This window comes from Simochromis diagramma, unplaced genomic scaffold, assembly GCF_900408965.1.
Source record: "Simochromis diagramma unplaced genomic scaffold, fSimDia1.1 OVJJ01000216.1, whole genome shotgun sequence".
NCBI classification, from domain to species: domain Eukaryota; kingdom Metazoa; phylum Chordata; class Actinopteri; order Cichliformes; family Cichlidae; genus Simochromis; species Simochromis diagramma.
Genome location: NW_024386883.1, coordinates 14,492,943 through 14,518,152, shown reverse-complemented (window position 1 = coordinate 14,518,152; position 25,210 = coordinate 14,492,943). Strand labels below are relative to the sequence as shown.

The window sequence follows — 25,210 nt, the reverse complement described above, 5'->3', positions numbered from 1 at the left end:
AAGTGTGGGCAAGGTGTTAACGCCTGCTCCAAATGTGCACATTCACTGTTGCAGCTTCCCTTACCACTTTCAAAAAAAAAAACAGAGAGTGACCGAGAGGATCAGCTAATGCGGCACAGCTGACACACTTGACCACATTCTGTCACGTCCAAGCAATAATTTTACAAATAAAATAGGCGATGATGTCACGGTTTATTAAATCAGCATTTTAGCAGTTTACAGGAGCAAGCTGAAAGTGTCTAGGATAACAACTAGTCGTAATCATCCACGTTCATGTCACACTCTTTTAGCCATTCTATTGTTTGACACCAGAAACAGAAACTCTTGCAATGAGAACAGCCCTACTGGGAATTCAGCTGTAATAAAATACAGTATGTGAGCACAGCACAGAAAATTCAGTTTACTTTAATGCAATTCAAGACAGTTCGATTCAGTTTCATTTATATAGCTCAAATTCACAACAGCAGCCACCTCGGGGCATTTTACATTCTAAGTAAATTACAATATTATGAAGAGAAAACTATAATTTTCTTTGAGGTAAAAGGCTGACAAGAACGCCACCCTGGGTTTAGGCTGCACTGTAGCACAAAAGGCGACATGAAAACACAGTAATCCACACCAGTCTTTGATTACTGGTTCCAGATTTGTCTTAAAGTTTTCCCACTTTCTGACTGATTATGATTACAATGTCTTAGGTCTTGCCTGCAACCATACAAGCAAAAAACACACTGGCATGTCTGTCGTGGTCTGTGTCTTGACTCATTGTTTTTGTATTTAAAGTGTTGAGTTTTGTAAAGTATCCACAGTTTTGAGTTCTTGGTGTTTGTTGGGTTTCCTGTTTTACTTTGATAGTCTCTTATTTCTTGTGTATTATGTTAACTTTGCTTCCCTTACCTCATTATGTCTAATTTGTTCCTGCTGTGTTTCCCAGCTGTCTCCACTCCCCTAAATTCCTCTTGTGTATATATTGTCTCAGTCTCCCCTTGTCCCTGTTCGGAGTCTCTGCTCGTCTTCCCTTCATGGTTTCATGGGTTTTTAGTATTTCACAGTTTAGGTTCTCTGTTCATCTGCATTCAGGTCGTCTCACTGCTCCACACAATCTGCAGCCACAGATCTTGACAGTGGCGGCTATTTATTTCTAACACTAAGGATTTGAATGCTATTGTGTATAAATAACCCATCAAGTCTTCAGTTTTTGAAACGGAGTGCTTTCTTCTTGTTGGCAACATCAGATAACTGGGCATGCTTTGCTTGTAGTCAAGACATTTTAATAGCAAAAGCTGCTCCAAAGAAATAACATTGGCGGACTGCAGCTAAACATTTGGAGTTTAAGAATTCGAATTTGTGCTACTCAAGCAGTGGCTTTGCTTAGTCTCTGCTGACATTAGAGCAGGGTGCAAATCTGAACATCTGTTTAGGTACTAAAAAAATGGAGAAGGTTTGTTTTCATGTGGGTCTGTTTCTGACCATTTAAATATGTTCAACAATAAAAGTTATCAAACCTACCTGGTCCAAAGAGAAAATTGCCCACCAAACCTGATGGTATGGGGGGCAATTGGCAGCGAGAACTGGCAACTAGGACTTTGGCCTAGTTGCCAGTCGTAGTTGAAGAGTGGGACTTTGACCCACTCTTCTTTGCAGAATCGTTTTAATTTAGCCAAGCTGGGGAGATTTCAAGCCTTTATGGCCTGTTTAATGACATTAAATGGCAACCAGATTTAATTCAAGTTGGGTGGGTTTCTCTATGGGCCTCTCCCTTGAATGCCATTTTTACCCAGTGTCTTTCTTACTGTTGAACCATGAGCTCTGACTTTAATAACTGAGGCCTGCGGTTTTTCAGATGTTGTTTAATTTTAGTAGGTCAGCCACTCCTGGGAAGGCTCACCACTGCTCTGAGTTTTCTCTGTTTGTGGATAATGGCTCTCACTGTGGTTCAATGGAGTCCCAAAGCCTGAGAAATGGCTTTGTAACCCTTTCAAGACTGAATGATGTCAATAAACTTTGTTTCTCAGCTGATTCTCCAGGTTGTTGGATGCTATAGTGCTTTTTGAGAACTTTCAGTTTACTTAACTTTATCATGCCATCATGCCCTCTCTGAGGGAATGAATGATAAACTTTTTTAAATGGGGAAAAAGTATTTTTTCACAGCACTGTAAGCGTCTTACTACAGTAGACACAAAAAAGTGAACAAATCCTCCTATATGTCAAAGACATCCAGAAAATATTTGTTTCTATATGAGTTTCACTTGAACTTTTTACTTTAAAATCTACCAGTGTTTGTTGTTGCAAAGCTATAATCGAGATTCTTTTTCATTGCCAATATATTCCTTTCCAGCCTGACATTGCATTATTTAACCATGTAATCCATAATAGACCAAAGCAAAAACTGGTGATAGCAGAAAGGCCCTTTGAGATTCATTCAAATGTAAGATAATGCATCTGAGTGAATTGCTAATAAATCGCCTTGCTTTAAAGTACCAAACACGCACACACACTCACACATACACACACTGAAAAGCCTCAAAAGCTAGAGGTGTCACAGTTAAGGCAGAGGTATATAAAATTGTAAAACTATATTCACTGTGCTACAAATAATCAAATATTTAAGTAGCATTAAATTTTGACGAGATGATGGCTTAAGATGAAAAGTCAGGGGATCAAGAACAACAGCATGTTTACAAATCCTCTGCAAAAGGAAGAGGACCATTTTGGAACCTACCCCGAAATTAGTGTAGCTGCTGATAACTAATAAGGCATCTTTGTATATAATTTTACTTAAAATGTAAGACATTATGACACAGCTATGTACTTATACCCCCACCTACACACACACACACACACAATTTTTGTGGAACACTGGATTTGTGACACATTACGTAAGAGCCGGGTGTGAAGAGCTTTGTAGGGTGTTACATGCTTGCAGTGAGCATGTAAGTGGCTTTTGTGCAGCCACTGCTGTATGCTGTATGCCACACATAATGCCTTTATCTCTCTGCTAAGCCTAATGAGTGCAACTCAAGTTATAACAATGCAACGGAAATAAAAAGAAAGTATTCTAAAGCTCTAAGAGTACCGCTGCATTGTGATTTGTTTATGTTTTGTACACGGGACATTCTACACTCGTATTTATTCTCTTTATTTACTTTCTGTTATCTCGTGTCCAACCGCTACTTGTAAGTTCATATTTTTTCCCTTGCTTTTGTTCACCAGACTTTGCAGCTATTTGGAAGCAGATATATGGGAGTTATAATACAAGTACCGCTTCATCTCACAAGAATGGGGAAGCTGCAGCCCGATGAAGCCTAAATGTATGTCAGTTCGATACGCTGTAACAGTAATGAAAATTACAGTCGTTGGGGAAATTCGGAAATTATAGAGTAATTATTGATGAATATGCAACAGCTGTTACACAACGGCTCTTTAATTGTTGTTGTCAATATGTAACTAAATGAATTTTCTGAAGACTTCAACAAAGACTCTCGGTTACATCAAAATCCTCCTCCTTTGCATCATCCAAAGGCCACAATTTTCTCCACAACTGACCTTTATCTCAAAAAAAGGACGTATCTTATTACTATGACCGCATTTATCACAAATCTAAGAGCTCTACTGTCATAATTTACATATGTGAAAATTCTTGAAAGATGTGCACATAAGCAAACCAATACATATTGTCACTATTTGACAGCTTGCTGTGAGACCGCTACATTTTAAGCACAATTTCTCAATTTGAATTTAAAAGAAGATAATGCATTATTACAGTGGGACTAAATAAAAGGCTAAGTAAGTTCCCCCCCCCCCCTTGGGATACATGAATAATAATAATTTAAAATAATATTCAAGATAATATCAGTCAAAATAATCTTTTTGTCTGAGATCAAAAGACACAACTGAAAAACGTCATCCTCTGGAGACCATGAATATTCATATGAAATTTCATGGCAGACTCTGTGACAGTATCTATGCCTTGATGTGAAAGAGTTGATAACGTGATCATCAAATTAAGTGATCATCTCAGCTTGAGAAGGAAGCTTTCTCCTCATGCTAACTTCAGTTGAATTGCAGTTACCGGTCATTTTATTAGGTACATGTGTTCATCTGCTTGTTTGCAAATCTCTAATCCAGCGGTCTCCAACCTTTTTTGCGCCACGGACCGGTTTATGCCCGACAATATTTTCACGGACCGGCCTTTAAGGTGTCGCGGATAAATACAACAACATAAAACTAGTATCGGTACCGAAAAAAAGAAGATTTATTCACAACACACGTGACAGGACTCAGGAAAACCAAGTTAACGATAAAAATAATAACAAAATAACGTTGAAAACCGATAAAAACCCTGAAAACCATACATTTCACACCTGAGCCTCAACTCTCGCGACCCGGTACCGGTCCGATGCCCAGGGGTTGGGGACCGCTGCTCTAATCAACCAATCTCATGGTAGCAGCTCAATGCATTTAGGCTGGTATACATGGTCAAGATGACTTCCTGAAGTTCGAGCTGAGCATCAGCTTGGAGAAGAAAAGGTGATTTAAGGGAATTTGAATGTGACATGGTTGTTGGTGCCAGGGGGGCTGGTATGAGTATTTCAGAATTTGCTGATCCACACAACCGTCTCTTACACAGAATTTTCCAAAAAAAGATAAAATGCCCAGTGAGCAGCAGTTCTGTGAGCAACTGTCACTATTTGTTGATGCCAGAGGTTAGAGGAGAATGGCCAGACTGCTTTGAGCTGATAGGATGGCAACAGAAACTTAAATAACCTGTCATTACAAGCGAGGTATGCAGAACAGCATCTCTAAACACACAACATGCCAGACCACACTGGGCACCCGTCTTGTCTCATAGACAAGACAGATGAAAGAAGATATTGCTCTGGATTTCTGCTGCTTAATAAGGATGGTAGGGTCATAATTTGGCCTAAATAACATGAACACATCCATCCTGCCTTGCACCAGTGGTTCAGAGTGGCAGTGATGGTGTAATAGAGTTCGGGATATCTTTTTTTTTTTTTGGCATACTTTGGCCCCTTAGTACCAGCTGTGCATTGTTTAAACACCAAAGTCTACCTGATTATTGTTGCTGATTGTGTCCATCTTTCTATGACCACAGTGTACACATTTTTCTGATAGTTGCTTCCAACAGGAGATTCTCATTACGGACATGCAGCTGATAAATCTGCAGTAACTGTGAGATGCTGTCATGTCAACGTCATGTACCAGAATCTCTGAGGAATGTTTCTAGCGCCTCGTTGAATCTATGCCATAAAGACTTAATGCAGTTCTGCTGATAAAATGTGATCCAACCCAGTACTAGAAAGTACCTAATAAGTCTGAAAGTATATTGGTGATGAACTGATCTTCTTTAATGGTGTTTTCTTCAAACATTTTTTAACGTGATGTGCAATATTTTTTCACATTTTTCATGTGTTTGGTGTAATATTTTCAGTGAAATCTAAGCTGATGCTGCTTTAGCTGCTTTTTCACATTAATTTTCATGCTCTTTTGCTCACTAAAGGCCACTTAACATCAAGAGTACATCGAGTGCATGTTTGAAATACAGAGGCCAAAGCTACAACTCAAAAAGCTTTTCACTGAAGTCTCCTGATACAGCGAGAAAATGTTTTGATCATTTTTGTCTGGACACTTGGCAAAAAATAGATTTACTTTAAGAAAATATTATTTTGTATAAAGAAGTGACAAATACCTGCCAATACACTGATATCATTATCATCTCTCACAACTTTACATCATGAAATCTGTCTAAAACTCAAGTTAATTACTTTTAAAACCAAGAACTAATCTAACTGCAACCAAGGTTCATTCATTAGGTAGCAAATAATGGACCATTAATGACTCAATCACACCATAGAAAAAAATAGGACGGTAATCTCCTTACAACCAGGAAAGAAGTTGGTGGTGTCCAGTGAGTAAGCACCTGCTGGGACCTGTCCCCAAACAATCGACTCGACTTTTATCACTCTCAGAAAGATTATTGAAGAGTTGCAAACAACTGTTATGTAGCTCATAAACACAGGCAGATTATAAAGACGTCGCTGATGAGTACAACTCGTCTGCAGTTTGACTGTTAGAAACTCTGGGATTTGACTCAACTGGTTGTTTTTCTGGTTGCAACCCTGTCAAAAGAAAGTCCCCGAGTGTGATTTTGCAATTAAATTGCTGTAAATATGTGGAACTATAAGAAGTTCTGACTGGACTGAATTTCTGTGTTTGTAGAGAAGACTCTTTTCCAGCAGACAGCAACAAATGTCTGATTTTGTTCTTTTGTTGATGATTTATCACACTAAATCGCTATATTATCACAAACAGATTACATGTAATTGCCAACTTGACCATTAAATTGCAAACTGACAATAGACTGATAACATTCAGGCTCCACCTTTTTGCCATTTTACGCACCAAAGCTTTGAAGACGGCAACCGACCGTGAGGGGTCGAAGACCTGCTCCCTGTCTTTAAAGCAATCACTTCAAAGGCAATGAGTACACTTATTTTTTGCATACAGTTGCAATAATCTTGATCACGTTGCTGTCTTCAACTAGTGTTTTCCCTAGTGTCACCGTGGCGTAATGCAAGACTCAGTTCTATAAAGAGCAAAAGTAGAAATAAATGCAGCTGTAGGTATTCCTGAAAGTTAAAGTGCAGAATATGGATAGTTTTAGTCCATAACATTATATTGCTTTCACCTGAAGGGACCCATTGTGGCCCTTATGGCCTCATTAAGGTACGTTTCACTATGAAGATGCGCGCCATTCTCTACCCATCTCTGACAGCGCCGAAACCATAAAGCAGGTGCGTCACTTTAGGATACAAATTAAAAAGCCTAAACAGGCTTCCCTCCCTTCTATTTCCACCATCTCTTCCTTTTCCCTCTCGCCTCTCATGCCCCTCTTTGCACAGAGGACACAAAGGGGAGGGATTGTACGGGAATCAAATAAAGAAATCAAGAAGTAAACAGAGGAATGGCGAGGGAGGCAGGAAGGGTAGCAGGGAGGCATGGATGGAATGCGGCTGCTTGTTGGTGTTGCTAATGATGAGGAAAATGGAGGGTCATGTGGGAGCCATGGCTGGATGGAGAGAGAGGGAGGTGGTGTAGAATGGGAAGTCAAGACCATCTGAGGGGTGGGTGGATGCTTTTGTGTATAATCCCAGAATGTTTTCTGTCTATGTCTCAAGTCGTGTGCGCTGACACGTGTTCATATTACTCGGTGGCAGTACATGCCTTTACTTATGTGAGTCAAACCAGGTTATCCATGAGCGAGAGGCCGTGTGCTTGTCGAAGTGTGTGCGCAAGCGATGTCTACGTGCACGTGGGAGTGGAGGGAGCGTCAGCCAAGTGATTAATGCGTCAGAGAGGCAGCTGTGGTCTGGGCTCACTCATTTGGAAATATCTTTCAAGGAAGAAAGACAGAACAGAAGAGCAGTGGGGAAGAGGGAGGAGGAGACGCTTCTATATCCCCTGAAAGATAAACAAAAGTAAGCTGAGAGCCTTTACCGGGGTCAGCGAAGGAGAGACAGAATTACAGAATAGGGGAAGGAAGTAGAGGGCACTGCAGCATCCTTCTGTCTATCATATCATGATTCATTGGTGTCTGCTTTAAGCATCAGTGCTTCTTCAGCTAATGTTTTGTGAATGAAATAATGACTGGGACTAGGGGTGGAACAAAATATTGTATCACAATATCACTGTGCTTCCACTTGTGACAGATACTGATAGAGCGGTGCTAAATATCAATATTTTATTCTCTTTTCTTACTCAAAATGGATTACCCTGCCAATTTCACAAACCACAGTCAGTACTTCACTACTCGTGGAGGAGCTTACTAAATAAAATAGGGTAAACTGAAGTTTACAGTGAAGAACAAGAAAGTCACAATAAAAAATGGCACACTGAGGAGGTAGAAGGGAAGCAGAAATGATTAGTTAAGCTATACATTATTAAAAACTGAAGAAAAATCTTTTCAATTTCATACATCGTCAAATCGCAACAACAGTTGCCTCAAAGTGTTTCATATTCTAAGGTAAACATCCCACAATAATACAAAGAAAACCCCACACAAACCCCAACAATCAGACAATCCCCCTATGACCAAGTACTCTTCCAGGAACTCTCTAGAGTCATGAAAGAAGAAAAACACCCATGATTCCGTAGTTTGTAAAACCCTGTTTAGTAGCAAGAACTTGAAGCAATCGTTTTCTATAGGAAAATAAGTCTCTCACATCGTTATTGGGAATTTTTACCCCACTTTTCTTTTTGCGGGCATTTATACATTACATTACATTCATTTATACACAGCTCTCTTCAGGTTGATCGGATTGAGGTTTTGACTTTGACTGGGCCAATACGGCACCTCTTTTTCAGCCATTCTGTTGTTCATTTCCTTCTGTTCTAGCAATCATTGTCCTGTTCCATGACCCAGTTTCAGCCAAGCTTTGTCAGACAGATGGCATCACATTTGATTCTAGAGTCTTTTGGTATCCGGTTTTTAGGTGATGACAAATGAACCCTGCTTCAGGGTCCAAACTACTCTGCGTTTATTAAGGCTGTTGTGTTTCTAACATGTTTTAATGCTTTGTATCTTGTTTTATTTAAGCTAAACGAGCCTCTAAAAAAGGCAGCGATCATACTTTTGGCCTCTCTCTGTTTTTATTACCACTTTTCATTTTAAAGCTCAGGTTTTAAAACCTTACAATGTAACTACAGCTCAGCCCATGCAGCAGTATATTAATGACTAACCTCGTATTATGGATGGATTATCTCAGTTCTTTTCCCGACTGAAGTTTGGTCCCATTTGTCCCAAACAACCCGGAACCCTCAAGTTAAATTTTATCACTGGAAACAAGTTAGCGTTCATCCTCCAGCTTCACTGGGCTAATGTGTTTATATTATGCTAACATAGCTGTGCCGCTAGCGATCACATCATTATTTACCAGCTACTCCAACTTCAGTGATCCTACAAACGTCACTGCTGTTTAGTTTTCTGTCTTCATTTATGCCGGAAGTGACAGCAGAGCTGTACGTTTTAATTTCTTCTGAAATCTCTCAGTCAGAACATGGTATGTCATGTTTAGGTGGAAACTAGCGAGCTAACTTCCTGCTAACTTCTAACTCTGTTAAATTTAATAAATTCAGTTTTTATGGATGTCCTGGATGTTAAACTTAATTGTTACACTGCCCTAGATGGCTCAGTAACTCGAGCTCTGGAAGGGCTGAAAACTTTGTCTAAAACTATGCATGAACACTCAGGAATCGACAACCCGCTGGAGAGCTGGATGACATCCGTGTTCGGACAATGGAAAGGGTTTGTGATGTCTGTAATGCTTTCTATTGCATCATTTCTAGGGATATTGGTGACTTGTGGTTGTTGTGTCATTCCTTGCGCCAGAGGATTGTTGGAAAAGGTAATCACAAGGGCAGTGGACCCCGGAGAGCTGACACCGGGTGTCCATGATGCCATTGATGGAGCTAGAAGTAACTGAGTGGGCCGAGGAGTGACGAGAGGGAATGTGGGATTAAGGAAATTATTTTATTGCTACAATATATCCTGCATCATTAATAATATAATCTATAGCATTGATACTGCATTAAGATGTTCATTAAAACCTGCCGGCCTCACAGTAACCTTTTATTACAGGTGCAGTCATAATAATTGTACACACACACATTTCATTTTGTGCTTATTAAAGAGTTGAAGTTCAGTCAATTAAGGGAAGGTCATAAGCCTCGTTCGGCGCAATGTCCGGACGATCTATTGTGTAAGTGACTTGGAGCTACAGAAGGTTAAAACTGCATACACGCTTACAAAACACATAATACATACAATCTAGAAACAGGCCTGAGTAAAGGCCTGAATGTATTCAGCAACCTGTTGCATTAGAGTTTGCTTAGTAACAGGTGACAGAAGATGTGTCAGAGAGGAGGACAAGCCCTCAGGGACCATTTAGGCTTGCAACTTATTGCCTTTTACGGAAGGTGTGATAGAAAAAGGAACTTCTTTGTCTAATTTTAGGGGTTTAAGATTGACCATTTACTGTAAACTATGCACATAATGTTCTTAAGATGCAAATAATGTTCTTATAACACGTGAAGGGGCGTTAACCCTGACATTATAAAAAAGCCATTGTCTGTGTATTTTGGGCAAAGAAGTCCGCTGATGTGATGCTGTGTGCTTCTTCCCACGCATGTGTTCTTAATAAACTCTTCATCTGATTGCACTCTACTGGGCCTCCATTGGTTTGTTTTTGTGCCACATTTTCGAATCCGGGACAGCAGTCTTATTTAATCTTTTCTAACTGTACTCTCATGAACTTTAACATTTAACATGCTAACTGAGGCCTGTAAAGTCTTGGGTTTTATACAGATTCTCTGAGCATTGGGGTGATTTTAATGAAACATCCACTCCTGGGAAGATTGTAGCATTGTGTTAATAACACACCTGAATGGTCCAGACCAGCAATTTATTAAAACTTCTGCTTTTATAGAGGTGCAACCTTTTCTGCTAATGATAAGTTAATTGAGTGAATTTATTAATTTGGTTACCCACTTAATTGCAATGGAAATGGAGGACTGAATAAAGCCATGTGAAAAGTTATTGTTTCCATGAATGTAACTATAATTTCAGCCACTCTGAAATATATTCAAAAATGACATTAACCATAACCCAACTGTTTACCTGATATGACATAAAAAAAAAAAAAAGATAATGCAAGCATCCAATATAATTCTCCAAGACTATGTAAAGCATTTTATTTTTGGGAAACTGCACAGAATGTTTATTTGAGCATATTGATACTGCAGTAAGGTCACCTCCAAACTAAGACAGAATGCAGACAGAAAACAGCTTGTACTGTAGACCTACTGTGTATACTGACTGAACCATTTTAAATGTGCAGCCAGTCATGTGGATATTATGTTGAGTCAGGCAGCTGTAGAAAAGCGTGAGAAAGCAGAACAGGGATATCTCACCATCAGCTCCTGACACACACTGGGTGAAGCAGGTTTACTCTTCAGACCCCGTGACAAGTGACAAACAACTGATGACAAAGGTGTTTGTCTAAGAAAAATCTCTAAAATGTTCAGCAGTGCAATTTTCTGTCAAGTAAACAACACATCAAGAAGTGCCCTGCCACAAAAATGAGACTAACAGGCAATATAATTAATACAAAGCATAACGGAAATGGAACTGAATATAATTCTTTTAGTAAGATGAATGAAATTAAAAATGACAGGTTAAGGAAACAACAGTAATAATCTCATTAAAACATAACAGGACTAAATGCCTGCAAAAAAACTGCACAGGAATGGCCTGAGGTACACATCAAACTGCCCAAGGCATCGCCCCAGCCTGCAACCTTAGGAGATTACCAAGTTGCATAGTTATTTGCAGGATGCGGTGAATCCACAGAGGCCCACGCAAGTGCTGAAAGATTCACCGGTGACCCAGCAGCATATACTACAGGATACACATAGGAGATCCAGAGGCTTTGATTCCCAACTGCTCAAACTGGCTTTGAAAATATGGAATAGCACCTTAGTCATGAAACACTGCACAAGCTCTTTACCTTCTCATAGATTCCTGAAGGGGTACATGGGTTTCCTCACAAGTCTAAATGTTCATGGGCTTGGAGATGGAGAGATTTGGGCACATCATCTATTGGTATGAGCTTTTCGATCCCTTTAAAAAAATTCACGAGCTCTTGGTTGACACAGCCGTCAAAAAGTCAGTCATTCCTGGTGGGCACTGGACACTGCGAGGACTGCCCCCAGTTATTGGAGAATTGGACAGATGGGAGGATGATGACATGGGTAGGACTGACACCTTTGTCAAGCTGTTTTAAAGCAATGACAGGTGGTGTATTTCCACAGCCATATATACTGCGAGACATGTGCTACTCCACAACAAATTGAAGAAAGGCTGAATTGTTTTAACTTCATTTCACTCCACCCAGTATGGTGGGATTGCTGTATACCAGTGTCGACTTAAAATTGTGTTACACTCTGATAACACTGGTCTCTAGTGATTGCTTTGAGAAAATAAAATCCCATCCCCTATGGAAATCAATTATAATTGAGGTAATGACAGACTAAAGATTAATAATTTCAGAACATTTTATTAGAGACACAACTGTTGTTGCCATCAACATCAAAGCAGTTCCTCATCAGCAGGCGGACAAACTGTTACCTGTTGGCAGAAGCATTATGGACAAAAATGGAGAATGAACGTGCTTTTGAACAAGGATTCAGAGTAGCAGACAGTACGCCAGTCTTTCTTCCCATAAGAGGAAGAAACCATAGTGAACTGGCTAGTTGACGCGCTAAGGCAACGTACATTATCTGCAGATTTCACGCACCTTCAGTCTGTTATTGGCAAAACACTGCTTGCTATGCATACATCACAGCTGTGACTGCAGTTGCTGATGGCATGACTTGGTGCAAGTATCTCAGCCATACTGAAAAGCAGCCGGAGGGACATTTGTTGCTGGGGAACTCCCACAATCCTCTGTGGCTGCTCCACTTATAAATACAGTAAGCACAATGAGCAACAACCAAATAAAAAACAATATTCTTGATTAAGTAATCACTTTTATAGCAGTGTTAATGAGGGGTGAACATTTTCAGAGGGTCTACTGCTGGTCTACAAATTAAAGAAATTGATTAGATGCGGTGTGTGAACAAACTTGCTGTTATTTTGCACTTGTAGTTGTAAGTGAAAGTGACAGGTGTTTAGAGCTCAGTCTGTTGTAAATACCAGACAATACACAAAGCTTTAGAGCAGGGGTTGTTCAACTTTTTAATGTCTGCTGTTACCACCGGTACTCTCAGAATCTAACATCAGGATCGTCTTGAGACCCTAAAAAAGAAAACAACTTGACTTTTTTAAGTTTGCGAAGACATTTCACCTCTCATTCAAAAAGTCTCCTTCAGTTCTAAAAAAAATAGAGGCGAGTCTGCGGTATGTAACACCTGGTGGTTGTTGCCCTTGTGGAAGTAGTCCTAAGGATAGTTGATCCACTATGGTAATGACCTACGCTTTTCTTCACACCTTAACACATGTGACGACTAACAGGATCAATAGTGGGTCAACGATCATTAGAGCCACTTCCAAAGAGCACAGCCCTCACTAGGGGTTAAATGCCTGGGACTCTCCGACCTTTTCAGAACTCAAGAAGCCTCTGGGAGAGAAGCCTTTGCGAGCCTAAAGAAGTCCAGTTGTCTTTTTCAAGCTCCCAAGACTCTACTCAGCAACAGCATTGTCTAAAGTACTAGGCTGAATTCATGAAGCCATTATTTCGGCATTGCACCCAAACAATGGGTTAAAAAGGCAAAAGCCTTGTGTTAATCTCATGGTAGCTCTCTTTGTGGTCAGCATCGAGGGATTCTTTCCAAGTTACGTGCATTGTAATTGTAATTGTAATTGCATTGTAATTTATTCACTGTTTATGCAAAAAACAAAACAAAAGCAATAAATGTAGTTCTGAGAACCAAAGTTTATTAAAGGCTAAATGCAGTGTAAATGCAGGCATTGTGAATGTACCCCGATCCGCAGCACTGGCCGTAACGCTACAGTGTTGCCACAGTAACTATTTTACAACCATTAAATAAATTACGCAAACACCTTTTGTTATATTTCTTCCCTTGTGTCTTACTTTAGCAGCTATGAAATAGGTTAATATTATATGGTTTGTTGTCATTTGGAATATTTTTAAATGTTAATCATTTGCTCACTAGAGATCTCACAACTTGTTGGAGTTGGAGAATCAGAAAAAAAATACTCTTGTATTTTTGTAACATTGATTACACTGTTGTACTTAACTATATTTATATGTTGAGAAAGTAATTTTTTTCAGTAATAACACTGTTGATTTCAGATATTGCGTTAACATTCACTTTAGCATTCTAGGATATTCTTGAAATAAGCTGAATTTGAAACAAGTTGCAATATTTGTACACCAACATTTCTTTCTTCATCATCTATTTATTTACCCAAGTTCTTAGACTCACTGGCTGCAGTTGAATACAAACATTTCTTTTATCCCGATTGTTTCTGATTGATTCTGACTGCTTGAAAAGAACATGATGTTTGGCTTAATACAGTCTGGTGTTTACATCTGCCAACACATTTGGTCTGTCATGCATTCATCTTCCTCAATGGTTATCTTCTCTTTGACGTGTATTTGATCAGTTCCCTGAAGATAGATACATATCAGCACAGTAGTTGCTGTTATTCATATTCCTTAATTCTTGTTTTTACAATATATGTACAGTTTTAAAACATTCACATGGTTGTTTACCAGTTCATAAATATTTCCTACAAAACTGATGCTATAAGATGGCCAGTATTTCTGCTTTGCTGTGTTTGCTGTGCAACTATCAAATATTGCATACAGTCATTTATTATTTTATGTTGATTTCATTAAGATAATTGGTTTTAATCAAAAGTAAAATGTCAATAAAAGCTACAACTGAGACAGTACACATTATTACATCCACTAATCAAAGAATGAATATTTAAAACAAATATCAAGCCGTAGCTGAATTATTTAAAAACATTTGATTATAATTCCTGAAATGTGATTTGATGTATGCACGGTTAATCGTCTCCTCTCAGTGGACAAAAAGCAGGCTATGTTTTTCTTGCTTCAAGGAAAAAGCCCAACATTTTCTCCTACTTACTTCCTGTTTTTGCAACAACAAAAAGCTCGAAATTAACTCCATTTAACTTCAAGATGATGACAACATCAGCACCAGTTTTATACTGAAAATAATATAAAGCATAGCAACATAAAGCCCATACACATCTATTTCATTTTAAATCTTTTTTGAATTACCTTGAACTACCTTAGTGATGAGGTTATGACAGTTATATTGCTCACATGATTTTTTTTTTTTTTTTTTTTTTTTTTTTTACACACAATTTGTCTAACTTAAAGTTCAATCACCGGTTTCTTTTATCAGGTAGTGATAGTGAGCAACAAGGCAAATGTCTATTTATCCGAAAATGTCAAAGATAATTACTTTAAACAGCCACTGCCATGATATTGTCTCTGCATTATGACAGATTAATTAGGAGATGAAACAGTTGAAACAGCTGTGCCATTTTCCTTAACGATCAAGACGTGTTTGTGGTCAAAGTTCAACCATTTAGATTTTATTACGCTCTCAGTACATCAGATCACATCACAATAAAGCCCTGCAAGGGTCGTCTGAATCAAGCGTGAGGAGAGAAAGCAAGCAGACATCTAAAACACTGGAAGCATGCATTGTTATCATTCTGACGTTTGAGACGTGTGTCATATATGAATAATTTTTCAGTTGCGGCCACGCTGGAGCGTTGGCTTGCGTTATGCTTGCAAAACTCTACTCTCTCACCACTTTTAAATCACCTCTCAAAACCCATCTATTCAGAATTGTATACACCTGCTTCTGTTTTAGTCCATTTTGACCTTGTTCAGCTTTTATACTTTCATGCTTGTATTTTTGTCTAAATTATATTTTGCTATGTTTTATTATATTGTATTGTTGCTATTGTTCTTGTGCTTGTGCTTAGCGCCTATAAATAAAATGTATTATTATTATTTATTATTAAAACCTCATAAAGTGCAAAATCTCTGATGTTAATTTTGGGAGCTATTGCTTTATCTGTAGGTTTTCCTCAAAGGTAATAAAGGTCACAATCCTGCAGATGATCAAATCGACTGGCCCAATAACTTTGGATATTTAAGATTAAAGGCAGACAAGGTCAGAACAACGATACAGACATACTGTTGGCTTTTTTTGCTTGCTCTACTGTAGCTCCATCTTTAAATAATAACAACATTCATCAGCAAGTTGAAACCTATACTTTTAACTTCAACTTTTTTAGTTTATTCCAAGTAGAAGAAGCTGCCTCCATAAAAGCTGTTTTACTGAGCTCTGTGCCTACTCTCAGTACAGGCAAGAGCAGGGGGTCTAACCTATGCTCAGTGTGAGCTGTAATTTTTTTATGGGATGCAGTTCCCTTACCCTTTACATCTTATTACATTCTCTTCTCCCTGGCATAATGCAGAGGCAGTGTTGGGATCTATAATTGAAAGGTCTGAATGATATATTTTTGCAAGGATGCACCAACAGTGATAATCTGGGATGATACCGGCTCCAGAGCTTGTTACTGGTCCCGCCAACCTGCAGAGTGCTTCCTATTGTATCGTTTGTTGTCTCTCTGTGCTCTTCTTTTCCCTCTCTTTGCTTCACCCTCACCCCAACTGGCTGTGGCAGATGGTCACCCTCCCCGAGCCTGGTTCTGCTGTTCGGTTTGTTCCTGTTAAAAGACTTTTTTTCCCCCCTCCCCTGTCACCAAATGCTGGCGCAGAGGGATTCATTTGGTTTCTGGTTTGCCCCGAGAGGACTGTTGTCGGCTGAATAGACGAATTGTATTAATAAATTGACCAATTACTTGTGCGACAATGTATCAGTGGTATTTCTTGTTTTTATTGTGGTTCTTTATAACCCAGTTTGTGCCAAGGGAACAAACAAATCTTTGTTGTAAAAAGTAACAAGGCTGTTTCAAAGTTCTTCTGTCCTTCGTCACACAATCTTTGAACATTTAACGATCGCAAAACTGAAAGTGACACAAAAGAGAAATACTGGCCACTGGCATCAGTGAGTCGGTGTCATTTTATTTACCAAAAGGCAAGAGATGGCAGTCAGCATGATGTCTACTGAATCCTCCTATACACTGGTGAATTCTTATATTTTTACTTTTCTAAATGAGGAATACCTAAACGGTAAAAATATGACATTCTGTAGCGCTAAAATTTCTAATCCAGTTTTTAAATCCTAACTTATTTAAACGAACACTTGAGCATTTGAATAAAATTCAGAACTCATGTGCTTATTAAGTGAATAAATCAGAGCCAACAGGAATCAACCTGAGTAAAAGGAAAAAAAAGGTTTACTTAATGAACGAGCTGCATGCTTTGCTCATGGTATGGCTCTAAGCAGCATGTATTGACAAATGTAGATTGCAATGCATCCGACTGGGGGACTATTGACATTTCAACAGCAAAGACACATCCTCGTGGCAGGGAAATTTCTTGGTGCAGTGAGAGATGACCTTGCTGAATACATATTCTGTGGAAACGCTGATAGAGCTTCAGTAGCCTGGGAAATTGAACTTGTCTTATAAAAGGAAAGCATACAGGATGACAAGCAAACACTGTATGCGTGTGATTGATTCAGTCATTAATCTGAGCTGTACTCGGCGTGTTTGTGTGTATATGGGGCTGCAAAGGTACAAATGCATGCTTGTATGTGTTCAAAGAGCCCGTCTGTGCACACATGGATAAGACTCCTTCTGTTTAACTGCTGTCCCTCAGCCCACCTCTGTCCTCGCACGTCTTCCATTCTATTGATTGGCGTACAGAACAAATACGCGAGTCCCCATTGCAGGTAAAAAGAACTCTTGTCTGTAGTGGTGGGTAAACTAAGAAAACACCATGACCTCTGACAACAAGAGATGTTTTTCTTGTTCTCAAGTCTGTGAAAACATTATTCTTTTTAGTACTGGTTTACTCCAGTAAACAAAAATAAAAATGTGTCAGTGATTTAGCTGATGCTACTATTATTTCTCCTCCTTCTTTGGTGGAGAACATTTTGAAAAGCTGAGAAGTACTTTAACAGTTGAATCAACTCTTGAATGGAAAAACATGCTCATGTTAGGTCTAAGTCACCCAGCACAAGAGATTGGTTAAACCACAGGTGTTCCCTGACCCATTGGCAAATGGTTGCTGGGGGTTGCTAGGTTAAATGGTATATGGTAATGTACCAAAAACTTCCTTATGATTGCTTTGGTCACTAGAGGTGGCCGCTTATAGTTTGCATGAAAGACGCCGACTTGTATGCAAACACTCACCCGTACTATCCGAGCTATAGTCAAACACAAACCTAAAACAGAACGTAAAAGGCAAGCACTTTGCTCGAGGTTCACTATAGCTCAGAGAGTAAAAGGCGAGTGTTAGCAGACAAGTCAGTGCCGTTCATGCAAACAATGGCCAATCTTTGGGAGGGTACTAATTTCTCCTAGCAGCTACCAGCAACCACATCTAACTGTCAGGGGAAAACACATTTTTTTCTCACTGACCAGTCTCTAGGTCTGTGTGACCATCTGAGAGACATGTGGTCACAATGGTAGGCTCACCCTACAGCAAACCCTACTTTATGATCCTTTAATGGGATATAATTTACAACATGAACATTACCTAGAATTCAACAAGAAATTAAACTAATAACTGAGATCATTAAAAAAACTTCAAATTATTATTTTTTACTTCAGTGTAACCAGATTACATTTTCCCAACCAGAGGATTTTCCCCTACTGGCCATTTGTTAGTTTAAGGCTTGTTGTCATTGTTTTCACTTTTCTAACCTTGAAATTATGTCTTTTTTTTTATAGACTTAAGATTGTAGCCATGTTGAATGCAGATGGGAAGTTCTCTACTGACTGATTCATATTTTAGTTTGTATAAAATCAACAAAATTAAAGCACTTCGACATGATGAGAACTTTGAGCTGAACGGTATCCGCATGCTTCGCTTGGGAAAGGCAGTAGAGCACATCTCGATGAGCTATTATTAACAGTGCGCCAACTGTCTCAACTTGTGTCATCTCTTTTTTCCTTCTTTCTTTTTTGAATTTGATATTTATTCTTGGGCTGTGAACTAAGCTATATTATTTTACTTCACAGACATGTTGAATTTAATCACATGCCTTAAACACCGGCTTAATCATACAAGCCTAAAATAAATCCAGTCCTCTATTTTTGGTCACTCATTTTCCATCTTGTTGCTCCTTTTACATTTTATTTCAGTATAATTTGTTGTAGAAAACAGAAGCACAATGAGAGCACTTATTCCAAAAGCTAAAATAAAGCAGTCCTAGAGTTAATTTTGTATTAACTTAAGCCAAAAAAAAAGCCATCTGGCACATTTATTGAGTTCTTTAATAGACTCATAATTAACCAAAAGTGAATAATTTTACAAATGGAATGTTAAAGTGACTTTGCAGGCCAACAACTCTTAATTTATAACTGCAAACATTAATGTTTGTACTGCTGGACTTAAAGTGGCATTGCTAATGAATGTAAATTTAGAAATTTCTAAAACTGTATTTCAAACGTGTTGTTAAAACCTTAAAATCTTTAAAGGATAAGGCTGGCAGCACTGTGACATGCCTTTTTCTACCCCTCTGAAGTACTGCAATCATTGGCAAATAGTTCAAAAGGGTAAGCGAGCCAGATTTGGCAGCTTACACACTCATTTGGCACTCCCACTATTTCAGTCCACGCAATGGAATGCAACAGAAACATAGATCTAAGATGAACCTGAACACCGAGAAGACAGCTTATTAGAGTGTCCCAATTTGAATGTGTCAAATATTTCTTAAATTGTGACGGTTTTAGAAAACACTAAAAAAGATGAAACAACACGGTCAAAGTCTTTCTGTGCTGGGGATAAAAAGTACCCACTGATTTGGTTTTCACAATAAAAGTCCAAGGTAACGGGTAACTGTCATTTGCAATGCATGTTGCAATGAGTTTTTGTCGCTGCTTTGTATGTGATAAGCTGAGAGACCACCACTGCTTGGTGGCAACCGGACAGGTTTGTGACCGAGAACAGGCCTGTGAAGGACTGGGCTCCGTCCAATCAGCCCCTAGGGAGGATCTCCTGCTCTTCAATTCTAATTCATGTACATATAAATAACTGTCACTGGCATTGCTAATTGGATTAAAAGGCTTGGTAGAGGAGAGATGGTGAGAGGAGGAGTGAAGACGTTAAGAGAGGCAGCATGGCATGATATGCAGCATAATTTTTTGTTGGAAAGGTGGCGATTTTTGCACTAAACCCCAATTATTGCTGAGTAAAAGCCACTATGTTTTAAAAGGAATAGCTGAAGCAAAGCAAGGAAGGAACAGAGGACAGTTCATCCTCATATCATAATGTAGTATATTCTTTTAGCCTTACAGTATTAGTTGGAGCAGCTTTCATGCCCTGATAAGTCAGGACACAAAAATGATTATATAGCACAGTGTGTCGATATGATGGTGTAATACATAATACATAAACACTTTTTAAGAAAGCAAGTCGGGGACATTAAAATGTCAAAGAAAGCTAGATGTTGTCTGAAAAGCATCACCGTCCAGTTGCAGTCTAAGCCGCCTAAATCACTCAGAGACCTTAAACAACAATAAGTACCGCCGGATGGAGCTCTGCAGGTTTGCCTTAATACCCAACATTACTCACTTTTCTCATTCAGCGGAGCAGCTGTTAAATTATTTGCTTGTACATCAGATAGTTGTTGCTGGAGTTTTTGTTCACAGCAGACAGAATATTTTTGCTAAAACTCAAATGCTGCATTTTGAAATCTGTATATTAACTGGTGGCACAATTCGACTTGGATGGAACTACGAGAAATCGGTGCATTTAATTTTTGCGCCCGATGACTGATTGCGAGAGCTTGCAGCAACCAACTGGTTTACTAGAGGTTGGGAAGGCAACAATCCCAACCTCTGGATATCCATTTTAGATCACGAGGTGATTGGACAGGTCACCTGGTTAGAGACAAACTGCCTCCAAGTAATCGAGGCCTGACACGGAGTGACTGCAATTACTCTGAGACAGATTGGTGAAGGGTTGCAAATAATTACTGTTTGACTTATAAATACAGACAGACTGTAGGCACATCGCAATCTGTGTGAGTCAGTCTGAGCCAATGGGTGAACCTAATTACATTCTAAGGTTTTTGGCTTCAAAATGAGAAGAAAGAAAGAAACAGGTTCGTATTTAATGAAATTAAAGAAATGTATAGAGGAAGAACGTGGTAGTAAACATAATAGGATGTTTTTCACAGCTCAAGGCATTTGAAATCACAATCATAATAATAACTACAAGAGATCCAGTAAAACTAATGCTTATTGCCTTTTTTGCAAGTTTCAAGAGTGTGAGCCGGATCATTAGAATTTAATGGGTTCTTCTTTTGCCCACATTCCACCTCATAAAATCCAGGCTGAGTTTTTGTAGAGTCTTGCTGATGACGAAAATACAGACAAACAAACAGCACAAAAAACCTCCCATAATCATCATCATTATCATCTCGAAGACTTACCCCAGACCTTACCACGATATATGGGGTTAAGATGTCGTTACCAGAGGCTACGGAGGAAAAACAGATCACACAGGTTGCTCTAAAACAGCGTAACATGCACCTCTGAGCACGTTTTCCAAAAACAACTCCTTTCTGGATTTTTCAGTTTGGAAGAAACTATCAAATCTCTACTGACAAAGACACACACACAGACAAACACACGCTGTGGTTGTGGTTTGCTGTCAGCAGCCACACCTTTCACCTTCTGTACTCGTCTCTTTCTCTCCCAAAATAATTGTAACACTCCAGCTCGCATGTAAAATTAATAAGAATATGATTACACACATTTGATTTGAAAGGCAACATCATTATCTCCTGAATGAAAGCTTAATAGGTAATTACGACAATGCAACAATGAAATGTAATACCAAAGTAGTGAAAGCTATATCCTCTTATCATTTTTAAATCACTGCCACTAGCAACAAGTCTGCGACATAAATGCACTGTCTGTGTGTACAAATGTAGAACAGAAAAACTGCAAAGTCCAATTTTTTCCCTCCCAAAAGCTTTAATTTTAAATGCTTTTTCTTTCATTTAAAAAAATATATTGTTGAAATAAGACCCTTCGGATCATTGAACTCTCTCTCTGTGCAGTGTGTACTAAGTTGCTCAAGCTAGCGCTACTTAGAATGCCGGTAAGCGACAGAAGACATCAGCATCAATGACAGCAGCATGAGTTCGCAAGGGTGAGGTAGACAAAAATCAAAATGTGAGCTTGAGAGATGCTGAGAGAAAGACTGCAGATTTGACACACAGTGCAAAAATACGAGATGAAAGAGGAAGCATGTATTTGAAATGAAACAAAAGCTCGAATATGGTGGGAGGTTGTGGTCAGGAGAAGGAAAGGAGATGTGGGGGAGGCTTACCTGGGTCCTGTGCAGCTCCTGTGTTTGTGGAGGAGGGTACAGTAGGTGGGAAGAGGAGAAGCAGTGGGGAGAAAAGGAAAGGGAGATTAGCGTTTAAAACCTCATTCAAAGTTGATTTGCCAGTGCGTAAAGGTGCATGCAAGTACAGTACAGGACAAATCAGGTAAGAATCCAAAGGGAAACAACAATCATGCTTTTTCAGCTTTTTAACAAGAAAATTAAAAATTAAAAACAGCATTTTTAAAAACATTATACAGTCACTGAACAAAGCTCTTAGCTATGCCATACAAATAGCACAGCTTTTACCTTTTACTGGTTAAAGGACTGAAATATGGATTGAATCAGATTAGAATAATACCGTATTTAGAAAGGAATTACATCATAGGCAACGGTGTGAGTTTGCCAAGCAACCGGCAGAACATCCAGGAAGCTCCAGCTCCCAGCCAAGAAACAGTCGAGCACATAATCCCATGCACAAACACATTTTTCTGTCTTTTCTACAAATTAACCAAACTATATCATTTTATAACATGCTAGGTTCTTATTCTTTGTTCTATGGAGAGAAAAAGACATTCCCATAAAAACTAGATCTACTACAGTGCATGTTTGAGACCCCTGTTTCTTTATATTTCAGGTCCAAGGAATCAGACTTTCTTGTATTTTTAATAGTCATTCAAACATTAAAAATGCACCCAACCAGTGCTGTGCCTGTGAATAACAAACATTTCTGCAAACAATGTGAAATAACACTAATGTTCTGCAAGTGCAAATGCAAAGGTAACACAGTTTGACAGGCATAAAATTGTATTTTTGCAACAACAAGGTGATTCCTAAAGAGTTATTAGCTGAAAACCTGGCATAGGTGTGCACGGGAAAAAAGTTAGATTAGTAGATGTAAAAGAAGAATTAGCAAGGCTTAAAAACACACATCTTACAAACAGAACCTGAAAGTCATGTCCTTAAGAAATTTAAAAAAAAAATCCAACGAAGACCTGACACAGAACCTGAGAGATACATCTGGACCTTCAGTTAATCCAACTACTGCTCACTGAAACCTCAGTGCAAGGATGGTTTTCAAGAAGCGATTCTTAAGCAAAGGAAACAGGGAGAAAAGGTAGAGGTATGCCAAATTACACAAGAACTGAACTAAAATCAGTCGTATGGAGTAATGAATCTGAATTTGTTGGTTCAAATCATTGCCAATACAGAAATGAAGGACGAGGTCAGGAGAGAGGTACATCAGTGAGTGCCCACAGCCATCTGCAAAGCATGGCTGAGGTTTGGGGTTGCATTTCAGCCAGTGGTGCTGGGGAGTTTGTAAAAATTTATGCAACTATGCAACAAATATTGACTTTCGAGCTTGTTACAATTGCCTTGTATACTGTGTTTCACTGTATGTTTGCACCTTTCAATACATTTTTGCATGCATTTTTCCCCTTTTCAAAAAAGCAAAGAAGGGTGGCTTAAGACTTTTGCTGTATTGCGGTACGTTTATCTATGCATATATGCATGTATTTTGATGTATGTACTTTTTAACCGCCAAAGACTGTGCCAAAAACATAATTTTATAATAAAAGCTATTGCTCTCATTCAGCTAAGAAACTAAATATGTCACTTATGGTGGGCCAGTTCAAAGATTAGAGAAAAACACCCACTTTTAAAATAAATAAATGTAAACCAGCATGATCAGCTATATCAGCCTCAGCGGGGACATTGGTAGAAAGAGCAGAGTTGGCCATCAGTATACAGTCTGGCATCCGTTTAGGCCCCCATCGTTGAGGAACATTTTTCAGCCAAGTAAGCATCAGGATTCCAGCTATGAGGCAGCTTTTGATTAGAAAACCTATTTCCTCTTCAACTTTTGCCAAATTTCAATCATGGTGATATTCTAATTACCATTATCCAGATCAAGAAAGCGAGGCAGAGATTGAGTGGGTGTGTGCAAGTGAGAGAGAAGGAGTGTTTAGAAGGAGAGCCTGTCTTCGCATGTAAGCGGGGAAAATAAGAGGAAAATGCTCAAAAACAAAATCAGCTCTCTTATATCCCGTTACACAGCTTTGCCGGTGGTAAAGATGTATGTTGGTGAGTCTTTTTGTGGACTGTAAATATCTGGACAGGTTTATTTATGAGCTTAACATGATGATGAAAAAAATCAAAGGGAGTAAGATGTGTCATGCAATGGCGTAATAAATTGCATAAACTAGTAAAATTGGTAGTAAAAACTCCTCATTGGTAGCTTTTATCAAAGTGTTTTAACCAACGCTATACATCAGCGGTCACCAACCTTTTTTGCGCCACGGACAGGTTTATGCCCGATATTATTTTCACGGACCGGCCTTTAAGGTGTCGCGGATAAATACAACAAAATAAAACTAGTAGATTTATTCATAAAACACGTGAAAAGACCCAGGAAAACCAAGTTAACGATAAAAACGATGACAAAATAACGCTGAAAACCGATAAAAACCCTGAAAACTATACATTTCACACCTGAGCCTCAACTCTCGCGGCCCGGTACCGGTCCGAGGCCCGGGGGTTGGGGACCGCTGCTATGCATGGTCCAGCAAAAGAGCTGACTGCTAAGTTAAAGTCTCAGGTGTATCCTGTTTAAACATTCAGCACACTAGGATGGGAGTAACAGAGTTCTTTAGAGAGCCATATATTCAAGCCAGACCACCCTTGAGTTCAGGTTCATGCAGTGCGACGGGGTGGGGGTTAGTTCTGGGGAGATTACCCAGCAATAGGGGGGACATGGAGCAGCTCTCCCCATGTTAAGCAAATGGAGAGCGGGTAAAGAATAACTGCATGGCGCTTTGCCCCTTGTGGGCCTTGCGGGAGCCTTCGCCGTCCCACCTCAACCCACAACCTCCGGAGGTGAGGTTAAATGACAAGCGCTGCACAGATGCATTAAACATGAGTCATTTGGACAGAGAGCTGGATGCTGGACCACTCCAGAGATGATAGGGACATTAACCAGGGTTTCACCAGGGCCTGAGCTGCATTTAATGAAGGCCTCCACTATCTCCCAATGTCTCTCTCTACATTTGACTCAGAGCCAGGGAGTTAAGTAGTTCAAGATAAACACTGCCACTACTCTTTCTGGCTCCAGTTGTCTGATTTTCTGCCTCTTCCCCTTTCTCTGTACT

The 25,210-nt window shown here is 39.2% G+C and overlaps 1 protein-coding gene across 5 annotated transcripts in view; it reads right to left on the bottom strand.

Annotated features, from left to right (window-relative positions):
- The window catches only part of cadm1a (cell adhesion molecule 1a), a 458,218-nt gene that overhangs the window by 144,345 nt on the left and 288,663 nt on the right, over positions 1-25,210 (bottom strand). For 4 of the 5 annotated variants that reach the window (XM_040032420.1, XM_040032422.1, XM_040032424.1 and 1 more), the window contains exon 2: positions 22,065-22,082. The exons of the other annotated variant lie outside the window; for it this stretch is intronic. In XM_040032420.1, coding sequence (XP_039888354.1) covers positions 22,065-22,082 — 18 coding nt within the window. The remainder of the gene's footprint in view (positions 1-22,064; positions 22,083-25,210) is intronic. 5 annotated transcript variants of the gene reach the window in all.